Source organism: Dermacentor albipictus, chromosome 4 (genome assembly GCF_038994185.2).
Source record: "Dermacentor albipictus isolate Rhodes 1998 colony chromosome 4, USDA_Dalb.pri_finalv2, whole genome shotgun sequence".
Classification (NCBI taxonomy): domain Eukaryota; kingdom Metazoa; phylum Arthropoda; class Arachnida; order Ixodida; family Ixodidae; genus Dermacentor; species Dermacentor albipictus.
In genome coordinates this window covers 150931713-150948641 of record NC_091824.1, presented here as the reverse complement: position 1 = coordinate 150948641, position 16929 = coordinate 150931713, and the positions used below count along the sequence as shown (strand labels likewise).

Genomic DNA, 16929 nt, shown 5'->3' with positions numbered 1-16929 from the left:
AATACTCCACCTGCCTTGGGTCCCATGATGGTATACCTCAAATTACTGCGACAAAATGAAGGAAACGGCGGTCTTGAAGCAAATGACGAAAGACCGTTCGTCTAGGCAGGAAGCTGTTGCGGCCGTTAGAAAGCGACGCTCCTGACGCCGTCTGACTTCAAAGAACGCCGATGCCTCTGTGAAGAATGTGCCTACTCCTCACCCCTTAGGCCTTGCGGAGTCGAGTCTAACCAACACCAACTGGGTCTAACTCTGACAACAAGGACGCGCCGGAGAACATCAATACGGAAGCTTGGCCCGCGCTACCAAAACTACAGCCGCCACCACATCTGATGACACAGCTAAAGCCACAGCCGAAGCCAAAGCCGGAGCCACAGTCACCTCGAAGGATACAGCGCACTGCGGTAGAGTCCACAGCGCCCACTCCCACCAAATTGCCCCAACAATACCGGAAAGTGCTTGCGATGCTGGGGTTCCTCATGAATATTCTTCGCATACTCTTCGCTACGCTCAAGTCAGCTGCATATTCCGTAAACGCGAAGTGCAGTGGTAGTGCTGTATACACCTAATTCAATGCGTGCAAATCCTAAGTAACCCACATGGCTCACACGCCGCCTCCTATTCGCACAACCACCACTTGCGCTTGGGTCATCCCAGATGTCTTCAACGCACATCACCAGCTATGGCACTTGCCTCTGCTCGCTGTCCCCTCAGTGCAGCATTTATACTATTTCCCTTTTTCTATTCCCCATTTTCCTTACCCCAGTGTAGGGTAGCAAACCGAAGGCTCGTCTGGTTGGCGTCCCTGCCTTTCTTCTCCTTGGTTTTTCTGTTTTTCTCTATATATTTAGGTAAACGTTAAAGAACCACACGTGGTCCAAGTTCATCCGGAGTTTTAGAAATAGCTTTAGGTGCAAAATATAAGACACGGACAACAGAATAAAAGACAAGGACAGGCGCACACTCGCAAGCGATTTTTTATTTTCTCCGATATTTCACTTTTGAAGCCCCACACTTCACTCCAGAAGTGTGCGGCTGTCAGCCCCCAAGGTAAAAGCGGAAGCTATTCTTCTGTCCAATGATCCTGGCTTGCCTTCGTTAACAAAGAGCATCAGGAAGTGCAAAGGCAGTAATCTTTCTGTGTTTTTCCACGCGAAACCTCATAAACCTGAGATGCCGTTCAGTTGCGTAGTTAGCAAAAACAATTCTTGGGAGGTACTGGTCAGTCGGTATTTGTTGAAGCAGTTTAACAGTCTTGTGGTAGACGACCCATGTTTAGTAAAAAATTCTGGTGACATAATTGCGTTCTTTGAGGACAATCGCTCTGTGGGGCATATTTTATCGATTGATATTGAAGAGCTGTTTTACTTTATACTTTACTGAGAGCTGTTTATGGCTTTGCGGTATTGTATTGAAAAAAAAATAGGGATGTGTCGTTTCAGAACAAGGCTGAAGTTCCCGTAGAAAGCTTTTTAGCGCTTTTGGAGTTCTATCTTAGGGCAACGTTCATTTCTTTTGAAGATGAGCTGTTTGTACAGAGGAATGGTGTACGTATGAGGTCATGTGTGGCGCCTGTTTTATGCAACATTTTTCTTGTGAACATTGACCATGACTTGGGAACCACTTTGTTAAATAACAAGGTTTTGCAGATCTTTAGGTATGAAGATGACTTTTTGAATGCTTTGAACAAACAACAGGACTGTGCCTACACAATGCGTGTTAAAGGCGTACTTTTAAAGTGCTTGGGCAAGGGCTCAAGTTTGCCCATGAGCTTCGTACTTTTGAAAAGCTGCAATTTTTAGACCTTCATCTCACTGTTCATGAAAACCATGTTTGTTGGATGTATCGCCCCCGTGCACAGAAATAATTCTTGCCGTTTCATTCCACCCATTCGAAAACAGTAAAAGGAGCTATTTCCAGTACTAGCATACAGTTGGCTCTAACTAGATCTTGCCCCCAAGTCATCCAGGAAACCTTTAATTTGCAGGTGTCTAGACTTGGCTCGGCAGGCTTCCCTTCTTCTTTGTTAGTTTCGGTGAGCGAAGCTTTGTTGAAGAAATTTCGGTGTCAGCATATCAGTGCTTCAGAAGAATGCGAACGAAGACAGAAAACGCATCCTGTTGTCATGTCGTATGTACACAAAATTGCTCATTCGTTAAAGAATGTTGCTTCTACGTACGATGTACCGGTAGTGTTTTCGGCACCTCGTAAACTTTCTCGCATTTCTGCGCTCCTGTCTTCCGCTAAGAGGGCCGAGTGTGTAAAGAACCACGTAAATTATTTCTTGAAAAAATGCTCCGCTGGCGTCATGTATAAGATTCCTTTAGACTGCAGCAAGGTACACAACGACCACACTGGGCGTTGTATAAATGACCACCTGCCAGAACATGCTCTATCAGTCAAGAATGGGACTGGCTCACATTTGCCGTTTCACTGTAAAGTGTGCACGTGTGAACCTTTGTTGGAAAACACCTGGATATTACGAAAAAGTAAGGATACTGTGGCACGGAAACTAGCAGAGGTGATGTATAACAGAAAGTTTGATGACCGCTCAATCAGTGTTTCGTCGTTGTCTCTTCACGAGAATGAGTTTAGTTTCCTGGCTGATAGTATATGATTAGGTTTGGTTTTTATCTATTGTGACCTCACCTGTGTATGTTCCTGTTCGCATGCCTGAGGGTATAGAAGTGAAGCATCGCAGAAAAAAAATCAGTTAAGCGTGTGCGTGTGTCCATGTCTTATATTTTTGTGCCTAAGACCATTTCTAAAAGCCATCTGCCAACTAGCCCGGTAGCAGACGTCACTAATCTGGAATTCCCCACTACGGCATCGCTTATGATCATATTGTGGTTCTTTCTAATAAAACTCTAGAATTTAATTATTTTAGCATGTTATAATACTTATCTATTCCTTCTTCCTCGCTAATTATCTCCGTCGCTTACAGTAAATTTCCAAATAATTATTTTTTTTATTAACAAGCCTTGTCAACTGATACAGCGTTAGTAAGTCAGTATCACGGCGCTCAGCAATTGCCTGTTGATAACGCAACCATTTCTTGGCATTTTCGAGAGACATCATGGCAAGCTGCAGGGTAGGCTGAAAAACTCAAATATTTCAAAAGGGATGGCAGTAAAGAAGGAGAACTGTTAGTTACATTACCATTTTCGTCACTCTACTGCCAGTCACAGCACGTGTGCATTGCTGTTTCGCGTTTGTGGCGTGGTTGCCTGTGAGTTTTATTTATTTTGTTTTGGCGCGTCTTATTGCTGCAGTTTTTCAATTCTTTCTTTTATCATTTACCTGCCCACTCTTCTGTAGTTCCCTTAGGAAAGACGGAGAAATAGAAAAAGAGGGAAGCAGGCACTTTAATGAATATTGAAGAGGTTTGCCTGGTGGCATGCCTGGCATGTTACTTTAGATGAATATGAGGGAAAATCAAATTATTACACAAATTACTCTTGTTAAGGCCATAACGCATGCGAAACCCACACATCGGATCCTAAGTGCCAATAAGAGTATTTCTTGTTGAGCTAGTTGGTGAAACATAGCTTTTAAAAGAGTGCAAGAATTCGCGTGCACTGAAAATTCTGTGTATGCCTGTCCTCAGTGTATGTGTGCCAATTTACGCTTCTTGTTTACCAGCTATGTAAATATCTTGTAAAAATTCTGAAAGAGATCTGTGTGGTACCTATTTTATGCTTTATTTCCTGCGTTTAGTGCCGCTTAAGTAATGTGGCCAATTATTCGTAGACGGCCCTTCGTTCATAAATGTCCCTTCAGTTTACTTGAAAGACGAACTCAAGGAAGCAGTGCGAGATTATTGCACGACTGCTTAGCCCCCAAAGGGAGTGGTCCGCATTGTCGTAGGAACAGTCACAAAAAATATCAGAAATGTGCGTGGTTCTCCTCATACATTCATATTTTCCCGCGTTTCATGCAAACATAAGAAAGCGGAGTCTCTCCCCTTCTCCTCCTTCCCACTTTAGTGCCACGGTTCAAGCAACACGATGTGTCCAGACACTGTCCTGCCGGAGCTCAGTGAGAACGCCCGACGTTAGTGTGAAAGTTTGCAGGGTACTTAAGCCACGCCCCCCTCCACATCTCAGGGTTTAGTCGGATTTGCAATTCAAATTGCCGAGGAGACGCTGCACACGTTAACGCGTGTCGACGAGTCAGCGCGGCATTTGCACCTGTTGTACCTTTCCTTAAAATTCTAAAGAGGCGAATTCCAACTTTTAGCTCCATGGCGCGCCCGAAGGAGACTCTTGTGTCTTTGTTTAGCGGTCCTCATGCGTAGCAGGGTGCTTAAGAAACCTGCCAGGCAGGCTTCCCTGAAGAGATTTGCCCGCCCTGAAGCAGGTCGTTGTGTGTGCGCACGCCTCACCAAAAGAAGTACGCGCTGGGCGAGACACTGGAGGAGCTCCGAATACTTCGTTGCATTGCACGTGTTTGCATTTTGTACACTACTAGTGCTCTTAATATTCAGTAGTATAGAACGCCCCTCCACTTTCGTTCGCCAATGGACATTTCTCATTGGAAACATTTGTTGTTTGATGCGATAGCCGGAAAGAGCATGACCTTGACTGGAATGAGGAGCGTATATTGTTTTAATCAGTGTTTAATGCTGAACAAATAGCTAACTAGAGAAGAAACAAAAAGCTAACAAGAAAAAAGAAAATGGTCGTTACGTGCCGCTTTGTGCCTTGTTCTATCCCAAAGCTGTCGCTGCTTCACCAGATAACCTGCTGTGTATCGCTTGTGCGTTTGCTTTTTGTACTTTCCCTTCGTATTTAATCACTATGGCGTTCTCGGTGTTCGCCTCGGTTATTTACACACCGCAAGTTTTCAAGGTTGCTCCTGTTGATGCGCGGGTGGCCAATCTCGGCGTTTGTAAACAAAGTGAAGCTCTCAATTACATACGCCGGAAGCACGAAACCATTGGGAGAATTAAGCATCGCCGAAGAATGCCAGCGTGGGAGAGCACGCACTGGTACTCAATTGCAGCTGAACGGGAAAAGGGATTTTGCACTCTGTCGCAGGGCACTTGGCGTTTGCTGCACCAAACTGAAGACAAAGAAGAGAAAAGAAGAAATAGTGCACGGAACAAACTTCTGCATTCAACTTGCCGATCACTCATGTCCCCCTTTTTCACAACGCATGCGCGCAGGTTCAGTCTGGTGCATCTGTCTGTTCACACTGTATAGAAGCAAGGACCCAACGTGAACGGAGAAAAAGCAGTGCTCATCAATTGCGAGCATGCAGCTTTGCTCTAGGTTTTATTGAACAGCACTGGGGTCAGAGCTTCGATTTTGTGACGCTCATGCGATGCGTATATTTTTTTGAGAATGCAGCATATTTGGGGCATAGTGCTGTATTGCACAGTTGTTTTTCAGGAGTGGCATATTGTGCTACGTTGTGGTACGTTATCGGATGTATTTTTTTCACATCCTGCAGAATTTTTGAAAATCGACTATGGAAGATATCATCATTCTAGTCATTTGAATGTATTACTCAAAGAGCCCGACATTACTTTCACGAGAAATCTAAATGCGTAATTAAGGTGAGGAGCTTGTGCATTGAAGTTGGGATCAGCAGCCTAGTGCACGATTGGTCGGGGCGTTCGAGTAGCACATGGGAATAATGGCCCTATTATCCATTTGCGGTAAGCTGAAGTAAAAGACAGCAATAATTCTTGCGCAGAAGAGTCGTACTTCCAGCAAACTAGCCATCGTTAAATGACAATTTATTGTCTAAAAGGCAAAGTAGCATTTTTGAAGCATTTCGTGGTTCTGTAGCAGCGCGTTCGTTTTCGCTGGTTTTACATCTTCAGAAATGCGGTGGCACCCCACTTTTTAACGTATGCCTATAGCTAAAAAATACAGCGATCAGCGCACGCCATAAATTTTCGAAGCTCACCATCCCTCGCCATTTCGAGAAAAGAAATGAGCTATCGGTCAAGCTGAGTTTTTTTATAACCTTCGTTTGGATATATATGCCTCCTATCAAAAATAAAGCATTTGAGTGTAAGTCAGTGCTCTGGACTGTGCCTTCTTCCTTCGTCCTGCATCGCGCTATTTAAAAAAAATCTGCTGTGTGATATGCTTAAGTATTAGAGGTACAAGACGTACTTCAAATCTAACAAGCGTTTTCTTGGCATGCGTACGAATGCCTACTTGCCGCGCAAGGCCTGGCACCAATTCGAAAGCTCCGAGAAGCTTATCTACATGTCCAAGTCTAGTCTCGTGTCTTTCCTTATCGTGCTTTGGCCTGCTTTATCCAGTCCTCTTCAAAACCCATGTTTTAGGTTGAAAAAATTTATTATATGGGGAAAACATCACTATAATAAAATATAAGCTTTGCTGCTATATTATAGAAGTATGAAAGGGCGAATAACATAATTGAATCTTTAAACAACAAAACAAATTAATTTTAAGGACCTTTGAGTAACTCCATCCTTTGCTTGTTGCTTCAAAACCCAGCCTCCCGACAACTTCTCAACAAGTATGATTTGCTTGAATAGCTTTACAAATGTTATCTATTTGTGCACCCCCCCTCCGCCCCCCCCGTATAGCAGCAAAACCAATAGAAAAATCGTTTGCTAACTCATATTTGCCTTCATCAAGCTTCCCTCATGCGTAATTATTATTAACCCTGAATGCAGAATACAGTAAACATGTTCTTTTCTACCAAATTTTTCGTTCACAATATATTTTGGGGGGAATAGTGTAGTCACAGATTTTTATCACTGTGTATATTTTCCCACATATTTGCAGGTGACTCTCTGCAGCTCGCCATGAGTCCTCTTCTGGGCGTTTTGATCGGGGCTGTGGCTGCGCTGATCCTCGTAGCCATTATCATTATTATCATCATGAGAATGCGTGCCCATGACAACGACGCAGGTAAAAATAATGCACGATGAATAACAAGAAAGATCAATTTAAAGTAGATTATTCTCTGAGAATATATGCTTTCGTGGATTAGGTTGCTAGAGTTTGTTGAATGCGTGGTTATTTTTTGTGACTGAAGATTGCACGTGCACAAGATCGGCGGTGCAGTTAAAGATGAGAAGAATGAGCAAATTACTGAAAAATAAATGCGCTCTTCAGCCACAGTATAGTTCGAAAGCACTGTGATCTTTTTACGCGACACGGTTGTACTGGATTTACACAACAATACAGTAGTGCGAACATAAATTGACCTCGATGTGACAAGAGGACGTTAAAGCGCTATAAGACATGGTCCCACACAGCCGTAATTTTTAGGTGTTTTGTGAACTCTACTGGGCTACTATTAACATGCATATTCGTAGAGAATAAACGCATGCGCAGAGAAAGCTTAATAAGCAAGTGATGCATTAAATGAGCTAGAAGCCTCTAAACTTTGCTTTCATCAAAGATTAGTCCGTGAGATCGAGCAAAAGTACTCCCTCCAGGACATGAAACACAGTACGTAATATGCGCCTAACTGACGTTAAGTAGAAGTGCTACAAATTAAACACTGCGGAGCATGATTGACCCAATACACTGCTTATCTATATCTCGGTGATAACCACACTGACGGCGTCTTGAGTATATAGCACTGTTTTTCAACCTCTGGCATAAACAACTTCAATATCCAAGAAACAGCTCCTTAAGTAGATACATATTCGCAAATGTGAAATCTTAGTTGTATGTTTCCTTTTTCTTCTTTGGTCCTCTTCCCTAACTTCCGCAACTGAGTAGGAATAAACCTGAGCGGTGCTCTGCAAAGTACATTTGACACTACCATGTTTCAGGCCTGGGGACTATGCTCACAGAATATTACACCGCGAGGCTTTATTATAACATGACACGTTCGCCATGTGTCAAAGAATAAAAGAATACAGCGAGAGTGAGGCAATGAAGTTACAGCTGCTGATAATTGATTTAGCAACTGAGGACGTTGTAAATGCGCACTTATAAACACTGATAAAAACTTGATAACGCTTTCCTTTAGGTTATTTATAGTACAAGAAATCATGTAACAGTTGTGTCACAAATACAGTCGACAAACTATTTTTATTCACCTTTGTATTAAATAAGACTGTAGGTAGTATGTCCCAATATAATTTTAGGACGGATCTTATTCGGACATGTATATCATAAATAGCGAAGCACGTTATCTTTCATGGCGATACTAATAAGATTTTATTTATTAAGCGTCATAGCGAGCTTTGTATTGGCCTCGCTGTGTAATCATGAAACAGAAATATCGCACTATTATGCGCACAACGAAACTCAAACAGGTCCTTGTAATTTACTGTACAATGATTACTGAAGTAATATAACATGTAACATGACTATCTCAAAATAAAACAAATTGGAGCCTTCCTGGCTCAAAGGTATTTTATGGATGTCAAATTAATTACTAATTTGCATATTTATATTCAATGACTAAACGTTAGGCTGTGAATCTGTATAGCTCTTTATTTGGCAGTACAAGTGAACGATAGCCCTTACTATCACTTAGACACACTGAGTGGAATTTGGACACTTGATTCGGTAACATCATATACACCTGCTGTGGTTCTGGTTGTCCGTTCCCATTTTCTTTCGCCGTTGTCTGCAGAACTGAATTCAGACATATTTCCTCTCATTGGCGTGAAACCGAATGTCACACTCTCTTTGTCACGCAGCTTACTATCTAGTTTGTTGACTTTGCCTCATTTCCCCCGTATATTTTTTTTTCTCTCTTGCAGATTCCAGGGAGCTCAACACGGCTGACAAGTGAGTAGCGGAGTCCTTTCGCGTTCGGAGACAGAAAGAAATGTAGTGACTAATTCTTCGAGAAAAAGCATGCAACTCGTTTGTCACAAACTTCTCAAGTGCGCGTTGCCCAAAACCTCTTTATCGCAGCAACGCAACAGCGTCTCCTGGCGCAGTCTCGAACAACGTGGGCCGAAACGGCCGAGCAACGACCTAGTTGTACCCGTGGCACCGTCCGGGTGGAGGACGATGAACGATCATTCGATAAAGCATGGTGAAGAGGGTGGCACTCGTGGCACTCATCGCTTGCATGCTTCGTCTCGTCTCGTGATCACCTCCTCACTTCGGTGTGGTGCCGCCGGTATCAACAGCTCGTTGACCTGCCATTTCAGCATACGCAGTCCGAGACTGCACACTTAAGCTACTTAAGCCTAGAGCAAAGGATGCTTTACAAGGAGCAACAAGTCAACAGAGCGCTCGCTTATGGCGAGCATACCGAATTTATATTTACGTTTACTGGAAGCGCTGTTAAAGTGGCGTGAAATCAAAGTACTCAGCCGAAATAAATCATGCCACGTTTTTATTATTTTTGAAGCAACGAGTGATCCTCTTGATTATTTTTAAAATAAACATGCTGGTAGCGCATGCACTGTGTCGTGAAAAGGCCAAATGTGAGACAATTACCTGGCCGAGCAGCCCTGGACCTTGGATTGCTGACAGCGTCTGGATGTGAGTAAAACGCTGGTCCTACTGGTGGTCTTGGCTTATCGCTATGCCAGCCAGAGAATGGCTCACCTAATTATTGACCGAGCTTGCAGGCTTTTTATCGCATACAAATGCATGGTAACGTTCTTCGGTAATCCTTCGGTTCGGTAACGTCCGAACCAGCACAATTTGTAAATATACCGGAAATCACGTGTATCTGTATGTTGCGCATAAGATTTCGTAATAAATTCATGGTACAGAAATAAATTAGAACACATTTAAGCATAAGTTACTGTAGAATAAATTTATATTAAGCATAATATACAAATCTTACCATAAAGCTACAAGCTATCAAGTATTTGTCTTATGCAGAAATGCATGATTAGTACTTGCAAGAAAAGTTATTCTCGGGTTTGACTTGTCAAAACTACGATCTGATGATGAGGCGTGCCGTTGTGGGAGACTCCTGTATAATTCTGACCACGTGGTGTTCCTTAACGTGCACCTAAATTAAGTACACGAGTATCTGTTTCATTTCGCTCGTATAGAGTGCACATTTTGTATATAACGAATAAAGTCTGCAGTATGCTGCTATAATTGTTAAAAATACGCTGTAATATATTTAGGCTGGAGAAGGTGACAATGATAACGATCCTTAAACATGGCACGTATTCACAATTGGAGATAACCCAAAAGAGACCATGCTTATTTATTTACTTGCCTTCTTTGAAACCTGCCTCAGAATGGTTATCTGCGAAAGGCCTCCACGTTAGTGTCAGTGGTTTTCACGAAGAACCTTATCCTAAAGATATGACAGCCAAAGTACTGCTAACGTCGCTGTTCACTGACGTGGGCATCGGAGTTCAGAAATAAGCACACAGTGCATGCAATTCCTTATAACAACGCTTCGGCGAAGGAATATTACGCAATTTTGAGACATGTAGGAAAAAGTTCAGGTACAGTTCCCCTACACATACCTATGCGTCACTGGAAAAACATGGCGGAGAAGCTGAATTTAAGTAAACTATATATAAACAGGCAGATGAAAAGATAAGCAGGACATGAACACGAAATAGAAAAGGCATAGTGGAAGCAGCGTGCGCTTCGTACGTTTTGTAACACCCCCTTAAATCCATCATCATCATCACATCTACAACCAGTATGACCACCACAAACCACGAATATCATCATCATCATCATCATCATCATCGGTGTGGTTGACCTTGCGCAGTTTCTGTATTTAGCTATCATCACCTCAAGTTAGCATTATTTATGTGCACTTTTTGAAAATTAGGGTTTATGACGAAGACGTCGAGCTTCTCGCTTGAAGCGTCTTGGTACACTCCGCACCTTCGTCTGTTAATTTAAAGTTAGATCTCGTCGCATACTGTAGAGGAACTGATGCCATTGTGCACGGCTTTCCCCTCCGTCCTCTTTTTTGTTTTGTTTCTCGTTCGTTTTGGTTCGGCGTCTCTGGTGCGCAGGTCACAGACTCTTCTGCGAAAGGGCGTCGTTGTCGAGGACACCAGTGAAGGTGACATCAAAGACCCGGATATCATACCGCCAAAGACAGATTTGGAAGGTAAGTAACAAAAAACAAAAAAAATGAAGAAATTTTGTAAAAAATGTTTTCACTATGAGACCTGCACACTGTTCTAATTTTCCATTACCATCATTTACGTCATGTAGGATGCACCGGCTACTCCTGTTCGCTTAGAATGCCCACGTTGAGTTCTTTGAGAGCCTTTTGAAAAACCATTCCTGTTCTTTTCTTAATTTTCCTTTCTTCCATCGCAGATCCTGAGTGGGTCTTCCGGCAACTGAACGGATCCAATGGTAGGATACGCCAGGACGTGGGCATTTCCAAGGGCGGCATGATGTACGGCACGTTGCCAAATGTCAAAGTCCAGATGCCACCTCAGGTGCGCGGGGTAGAATTTTCTCGCTGCTTAAAGGTGATTTGATACCAATTAAGAGTAACTGCACCACCCTCCCTCATCTTTCTCTCGCCCCTCTTCCATTTATTTTCCTGCTATTGGATCAAGAAGTGTTTTGGACGGCTCAGGATGTGCGCCTACGTGCCTGTCAGCCTTGATTGCAGAACTAATTAGCCTATTAATAATGACCCCTTGCGAATGTGCTCCGGCTTTCATCCGATAGCCTCTGTTTCCATTTAAGAAAGGCCGCGCCATGCTTATGCTCCTTTCGTTGGTTCTCGTTGCTCTTCAGCAATTTCGTGACGACATGATGTACCGCGAGCGGTACTACCCGGGCAGTGGAGTGGCCGGCGACCTGGACAGCAGCCCCGGGGAGCGGCAGCGCAGTGGCGGCACGTTCCGACCCCAGGGCGGCATGCCAGACCCCGACGAGGTGGACCGCATGATCGCTTCCTCCAAGGCACCCCTGCACACGGCCACACTCATGCGCAGGAGCCCGCAGGTACGCTCCTTTCGCAGCTGTGCGCCAGAGCGCAGAGCGTACCTGATGGCACGTGTGCGACTGTGATTTCCACTGCTGTGTGTCTGCCTGCTTGCCCTGATACCTTGCTGGCGTAGCTCTTGCTGAAGCCGCACTTGTTCCGGTGCTCGACCGTGCGGGTCGTGATTTGTTGCAGAAGTTGGCTAGTGAGTTTTGTCACGAATTAAAATGTCATAGAGCAGGCTTCTGTGCTGAAATTAGATTATCAGCATAAACTGGCATGTTTAGAGCGATGGCGTAAGCTGTCTATAGCTCTCCTGGCTGTAGTAAACAAAAGGGTAACGGGAATTACTGTTATGGAGTTTTGTATTATGTTTTCCTAAACTATAGCTATTGCCAAGCTTTTGTGCAAATATGCAGACACGAAGCAAGAAGACGCGATAACTGGTCGCTATCTGTTTTTGCCTATTTTCCTTGTTTTTCTATTTATGCTCATAAGAAGTATTAAGAAACCGCCCTACTGAAAAATGTTGAACATTGGTAGTAGTACCCTCCTAACCACAGATAATTTCTCGTCTATAACTATTCTTCTTTCCACTGTATTCGTATTCTCTGCAGAGTGTGCGCGTGTGATGCACAGTGTTGAAGGGAATGCGCAAATGTCAGTGCAACACCGGTGCAAGCATACAGGACATGCACCATGAAGGCCCGGCTATGTCGTTTGAATGTATTTCTTAACTCTCGTATCCCCTTTGATGATACCATGTCTAGGTCAGGATTCTCAAGCACATACTGGGTGCGATGCATGAAATGAGTTTGAGACGGCATCTTTATGGTGTATTCACTTATGGACACGAAGGCTCAGCACGTAAAATTTAAACAGAAGGAGTAATTGAATGAAGGAGTGTTATAGACATACATTAGCCCCTTAGCGACGTCGAAAAGTACTTATCCATTTCGGCGTCAATCCTTCTGCTCATACTCCTATTCCGCCTCCTCTCTTTGATGTTGGCAGAGGCGGGACACTCCTGAGCGGGAGCGCCGTACCATATCGACGCCCGTCTGACAGGCGGAGACCACGTTCGGGCAGGCCCCTTACGACAACGGGGAACAAGCGGAGGAGCGGCCCGGACCGCCCTTCTGTCCGAACGACGACTCCTCGACCGCTCAGTGCCCGGAGGAAGACGGCGATGAACCCTCTGTGATCGCTGCTGCCGCCGCCACAAGACGGCGCCACCATCTCCACGAGACCACCACCAGTGCCTTCTCCAGCCAGCAGAGACGCTACCCTAACGCCGCTGCCGCAGCTGAGAGCTTCGAACTCGGAACGCGCCGTCGCCGGGACAGTGCGTCTTCCACGGACTCTTACATGTCCTGGAGTGCGGGACAGCCCGCCACCAGGGCGCGTGGCTCGCAAGAGCAGGAAATGCTTCGTCACCACCGGCAAGCTTGGCTGGGAGCCACTCTGCCTCGCGGCGGATACTCCCAGCCCCAGCAGCAGCCACAGCCGATGCAGCAGGAGCGACGCAACTCGTTCGGCGACGAAGGACCGCGTTACGAGAACACAGCGTTCCTCAGGCAGCTTCAGCTGCGCAGCGTGGCCGATGAACCTTCAGCCGCTTCCGGAGCCACGTTGCGTGGCACAAGGCGTAGCTGCCGCGTGTGAGTGCGGTTAGTGCTCGTGCGAACTGGCAGCTCACGCAGCGAGGAATGGCAAATGAGGCTTGCAAGACAACGTCGGCTTGCATGGATCGAGAACGCTGTCAAGACCTTCGAAAAATTGTTCAGAGCGCAGTAAATTTTGTATTTTCGTTTGTTATATTATTTTACGGTCTGTGTACTCCTCCAAATTTCAGGCAGCGATCCTCAAACGTACACGGCATTTAAACGCCACCACAAATCAGTAGCGGTAATGTTTAAAAAATTGCTGTTTGCTCCCGCACTCAAAGAAGGGTTGAGCAGGGTGCAATTTGAGCCAATATTACTGGTTCGTCTCTTAGTACTAATACTATTACTGATTCGTCTATTACTATTCGCGAAGAAGTTCCACGCTGCGTGAGCAATCAGTTTGATTAAGCTCTCCAGGGACACTCTTAAGGCTTTGCTCTGTTATGCGTACGATTAACGTACGCTTTAAAGTACCTAAAGAGTCAACGTTTAGTCCAGTGGCTTCGGCATACTGCCCTGAGGATTTTTCATTGCATGGTCAATAATAAGACTTGCAGCGACGGCAATAATGAAATGCCGATCACCTGCTGCATTCTCGGCTTCGCTGAGCGCTCGAGGTTCCTGCGTGTTTAATCGTGCGCGGATGCGAGTGTTAATAGTTCTTTGAGTATATCATGCTGAACACTTAACAGGCGATTCTATAGTTGGTCCCACTAAAGAAAGTGCAATGGGAACAGTTGGGTATCGGGCTTTAATAGCTTGCACTCTAAAGCTTTTCATCTCTTTCCTTGCCAGTTTAATGTTCATTACATTTTAAGCACTAGCATTGCATGATGATACGGCACAATGGTGGGTAAACTATCCTAAAACACTTTCAAGTCTCACTAAAAAAGTATAGCACTCAGTACCACCTTCTTTAGGTTCAAGAGAGTCTCATATGTTAGGCCACTATTTTTCTATCGCTTCCACTTATGTAGGTATTTTCTTGCATTTTTTTCTGCATTTATCTCCGCCCATGCCATAGCAATTGAGTACGTAAAGCTGACCACAGGAAATTACAATAGTGAACAAAGGCAAGGATGCTTCGAAATTGAACACATACATGAAATAGTAATGTAAATCCAGGCAGGCTCCATGAGGCGCTGGTAAAAGCAAGGCAAGTTGAATGGCTGTAGCTCGAGGAGGAAAACACGACGAAGAAGCAGAAACGACAAAAATTGTTGATACTTATGGCAAAGATAATAGGCTGGTTACTATGACATCACCATTTCTCGTGAAAGAACCTCCTCAATATAGCGTGTTCCTATATTTGTTCACTTTAAATCAAAGGCAGTGAGACAGCTTACATTCTCACATATGTTCGGTGCATAGCTGCACTGGAGGACAAAAACGAGCTTCTTGGATCTCCTAATTCACAATACTGAAATTCGTTAAGTTTAGTTCGGCGGGTGAATACTACTTATTGTTGTGCAGTACTTTACCGGAAAGGCAAGTTTCTTTTTTTTAGATTGTAACGTGTAAATCCGGCGCCTCACTGAATAATAGGAAATTGTCTTCATCGATTGAACTATGCAGCAGATATATTCTGCTTTGCTTTTAGACTCCAACTAAGCGTGAAGCTGGCAGAATGTTTTCGCAAGCTTAACATTATTTCTTGCTTCCTACTTTTATGCACATGGCTTTCCTTTGATCTAGCGTTTATGTATGTCAGCTTGAAGCTGCATAGTGTACGCCACTTTTATAACGCAACACGATAGCGTTGCGCGCAGCAGCGCATTTGTAAGGGAGCATTGTACTAGGAGTTCATATGTGGAAGCCTCCTGATCTGGACAGCTTGCATGACCTTGCATGGGCTTAATCAGCATGGACCACCTGTTAGGCAGGCTCCCATAGATGACACTTGTGGTCCGGCGACAAAGATGGTTCCTGCAATGAGCGACCTGTGGTTCTCAAACATGCCGCTGCTTCGTAGGGTGGCCACTACTCTGGATTAGTTGGCAGGTAGCTTATAAGTCGAAATTCAACAGCATACTCGAACGCTAGCTATCTCGAGCAAGTGGCTTCCGGTAGACTGCGTTAACTCCCTCCAAACTGCAGCGCTACCCAACTCTAAACACAAGTGATATGGGCTGTAAGGCAACGTCAATCTTACCCATCCTAGAACAATGCTGTGTAGTTGTGTGGCCGTTCTTTTTATTTTTCTTTGTCTGCGATACAATTATTAATAAAGTTGGATTTAAAGTATGCTCTTGTAGGCGTCGGGTGGGAATATTTTTACGCTACTACGACGACTCATCACACCTGTATAGGCTCAAACGATTCCTGACTAGAACATTACTGCCGGGCAAATGTAGCCTACCTACAATTTTCTTGTCGAAATCACCTTACAGACATGTTATCGCCTGAAGAATTAGCGACTATACCGAAAGTATAATAACTTCCTAAATAATGTAGGCTCATAAAGCAGCGCTCGGTGATCCTAAGTGCCTTAGAAGCCCCCAACAGAGGATAACTGTTAGATTTGTTTATTCAGGCACTTACGCCGTGGGACTGTGAAAAAGGAAGAAAAGAGAAAAACCTACCTTTTTATATTGCTACATGCTCTACTGAGCCGCTGTATTCGCAAATATGTTTCCTGCTGTAACTTATATTGCTTGATTGAAAGCTTGCCAGTTCTTCGGTCTTTAGAATCTTTTTTTCAATTAAGTATGCTGCGTGCAAATACCCATTGTAAGTGTTTGAGCGTAGAACCCTTGAAACGTGATTGCATTCCTTGTTCATCCTTAACATATGCTTGGCACCCGCATTACCAGCATAGCTGTTTCCATGTCAGATCGCTTTCTAAAATTCTGCAAAATGTGGTAACGAGAGATTTTGTAAACATTATTTGAAGCATTGCTCACAAACATCATATTTGAATTGCACCAGCAAACGGACTTCAGGTGTCAGTGATCAAGCATTGAGAAGTGTTCTATACCACGTCATATTTTAATATATCTAACTATGACTCCTAACTTGGTGGGATGGGAGAAAGGTTGAAGATCAGGGTAAATTAGAACTGTGTCTGGCTTTTAAAGCGAGTACAGAAGCAGCCATTGGACTTTGCCAGTAAACTAAATACGGCTAGTGTGGGCACTAGTGGCTATTGTACCACCTATAGAAGACATGAAAGCCTTTATAAATAAATCGTAACTAACGACTATTTGAAGAAATATCTAAACCTGGATCTGTAAATGCATCTTTGTGTAGCGCAGTTATCGATGCCATTCCAAATTTTCATTCTTGCACTGACATCACTAGAGGAATAGATTCCGTGTAATCGTAAGAGAAACGCGGTGGAGGGCGACTAATGTTTACGCGATTCCACAAGCATAGGAAAGAGTGACCGGACTCAGTGCAGTGGTAACTGTTGATC

The 16929-nt window shown here is 44.1% G+C and overlaps 1 protein-coding gene across 2 annotated transcripts in view; it reads left to right on the top strand.

The window, feature by feature from the left end:
• Positions 1–13665, top strand: part of LOC135909764 (nephrin-like) — a 114441-nt gene extending 100776 nt beyond the window's left edge. Inside the window, exons 12-17 of one of the 2 annotated variants that reach the window (XM_065441833.2) lie at positions 6774–6899; positions 8717–8744; positions 10913–11010; positions 11226–11350; positions 11658–11867; positions 12862–13665. In XM_065441833.2, coding sequence (XP_065297905.1) covers positions 6774–6899; positions 8717–8744; positions 10913–11010; positions 11226–11350; positions 11658–11867; positions 12862–12912 — 638 coding nt within the window. In that variant the 3' untranslated portion in view covers positions 12913–13665. Of the gene's footprint in view, positions 1–6773; positions 6900–8716; positions 8745–8873; positions 9369–10912; positions 11011–11225; positions 11351–11657; positions 11868–12861 lie in introns of those variants that run through there. The other variant, XM_065441834.2, reaches the window with a different exon arrangement.
• The last annotated feature ends 3264 nt before the right edge of the window (positions 13666–16929 follow it).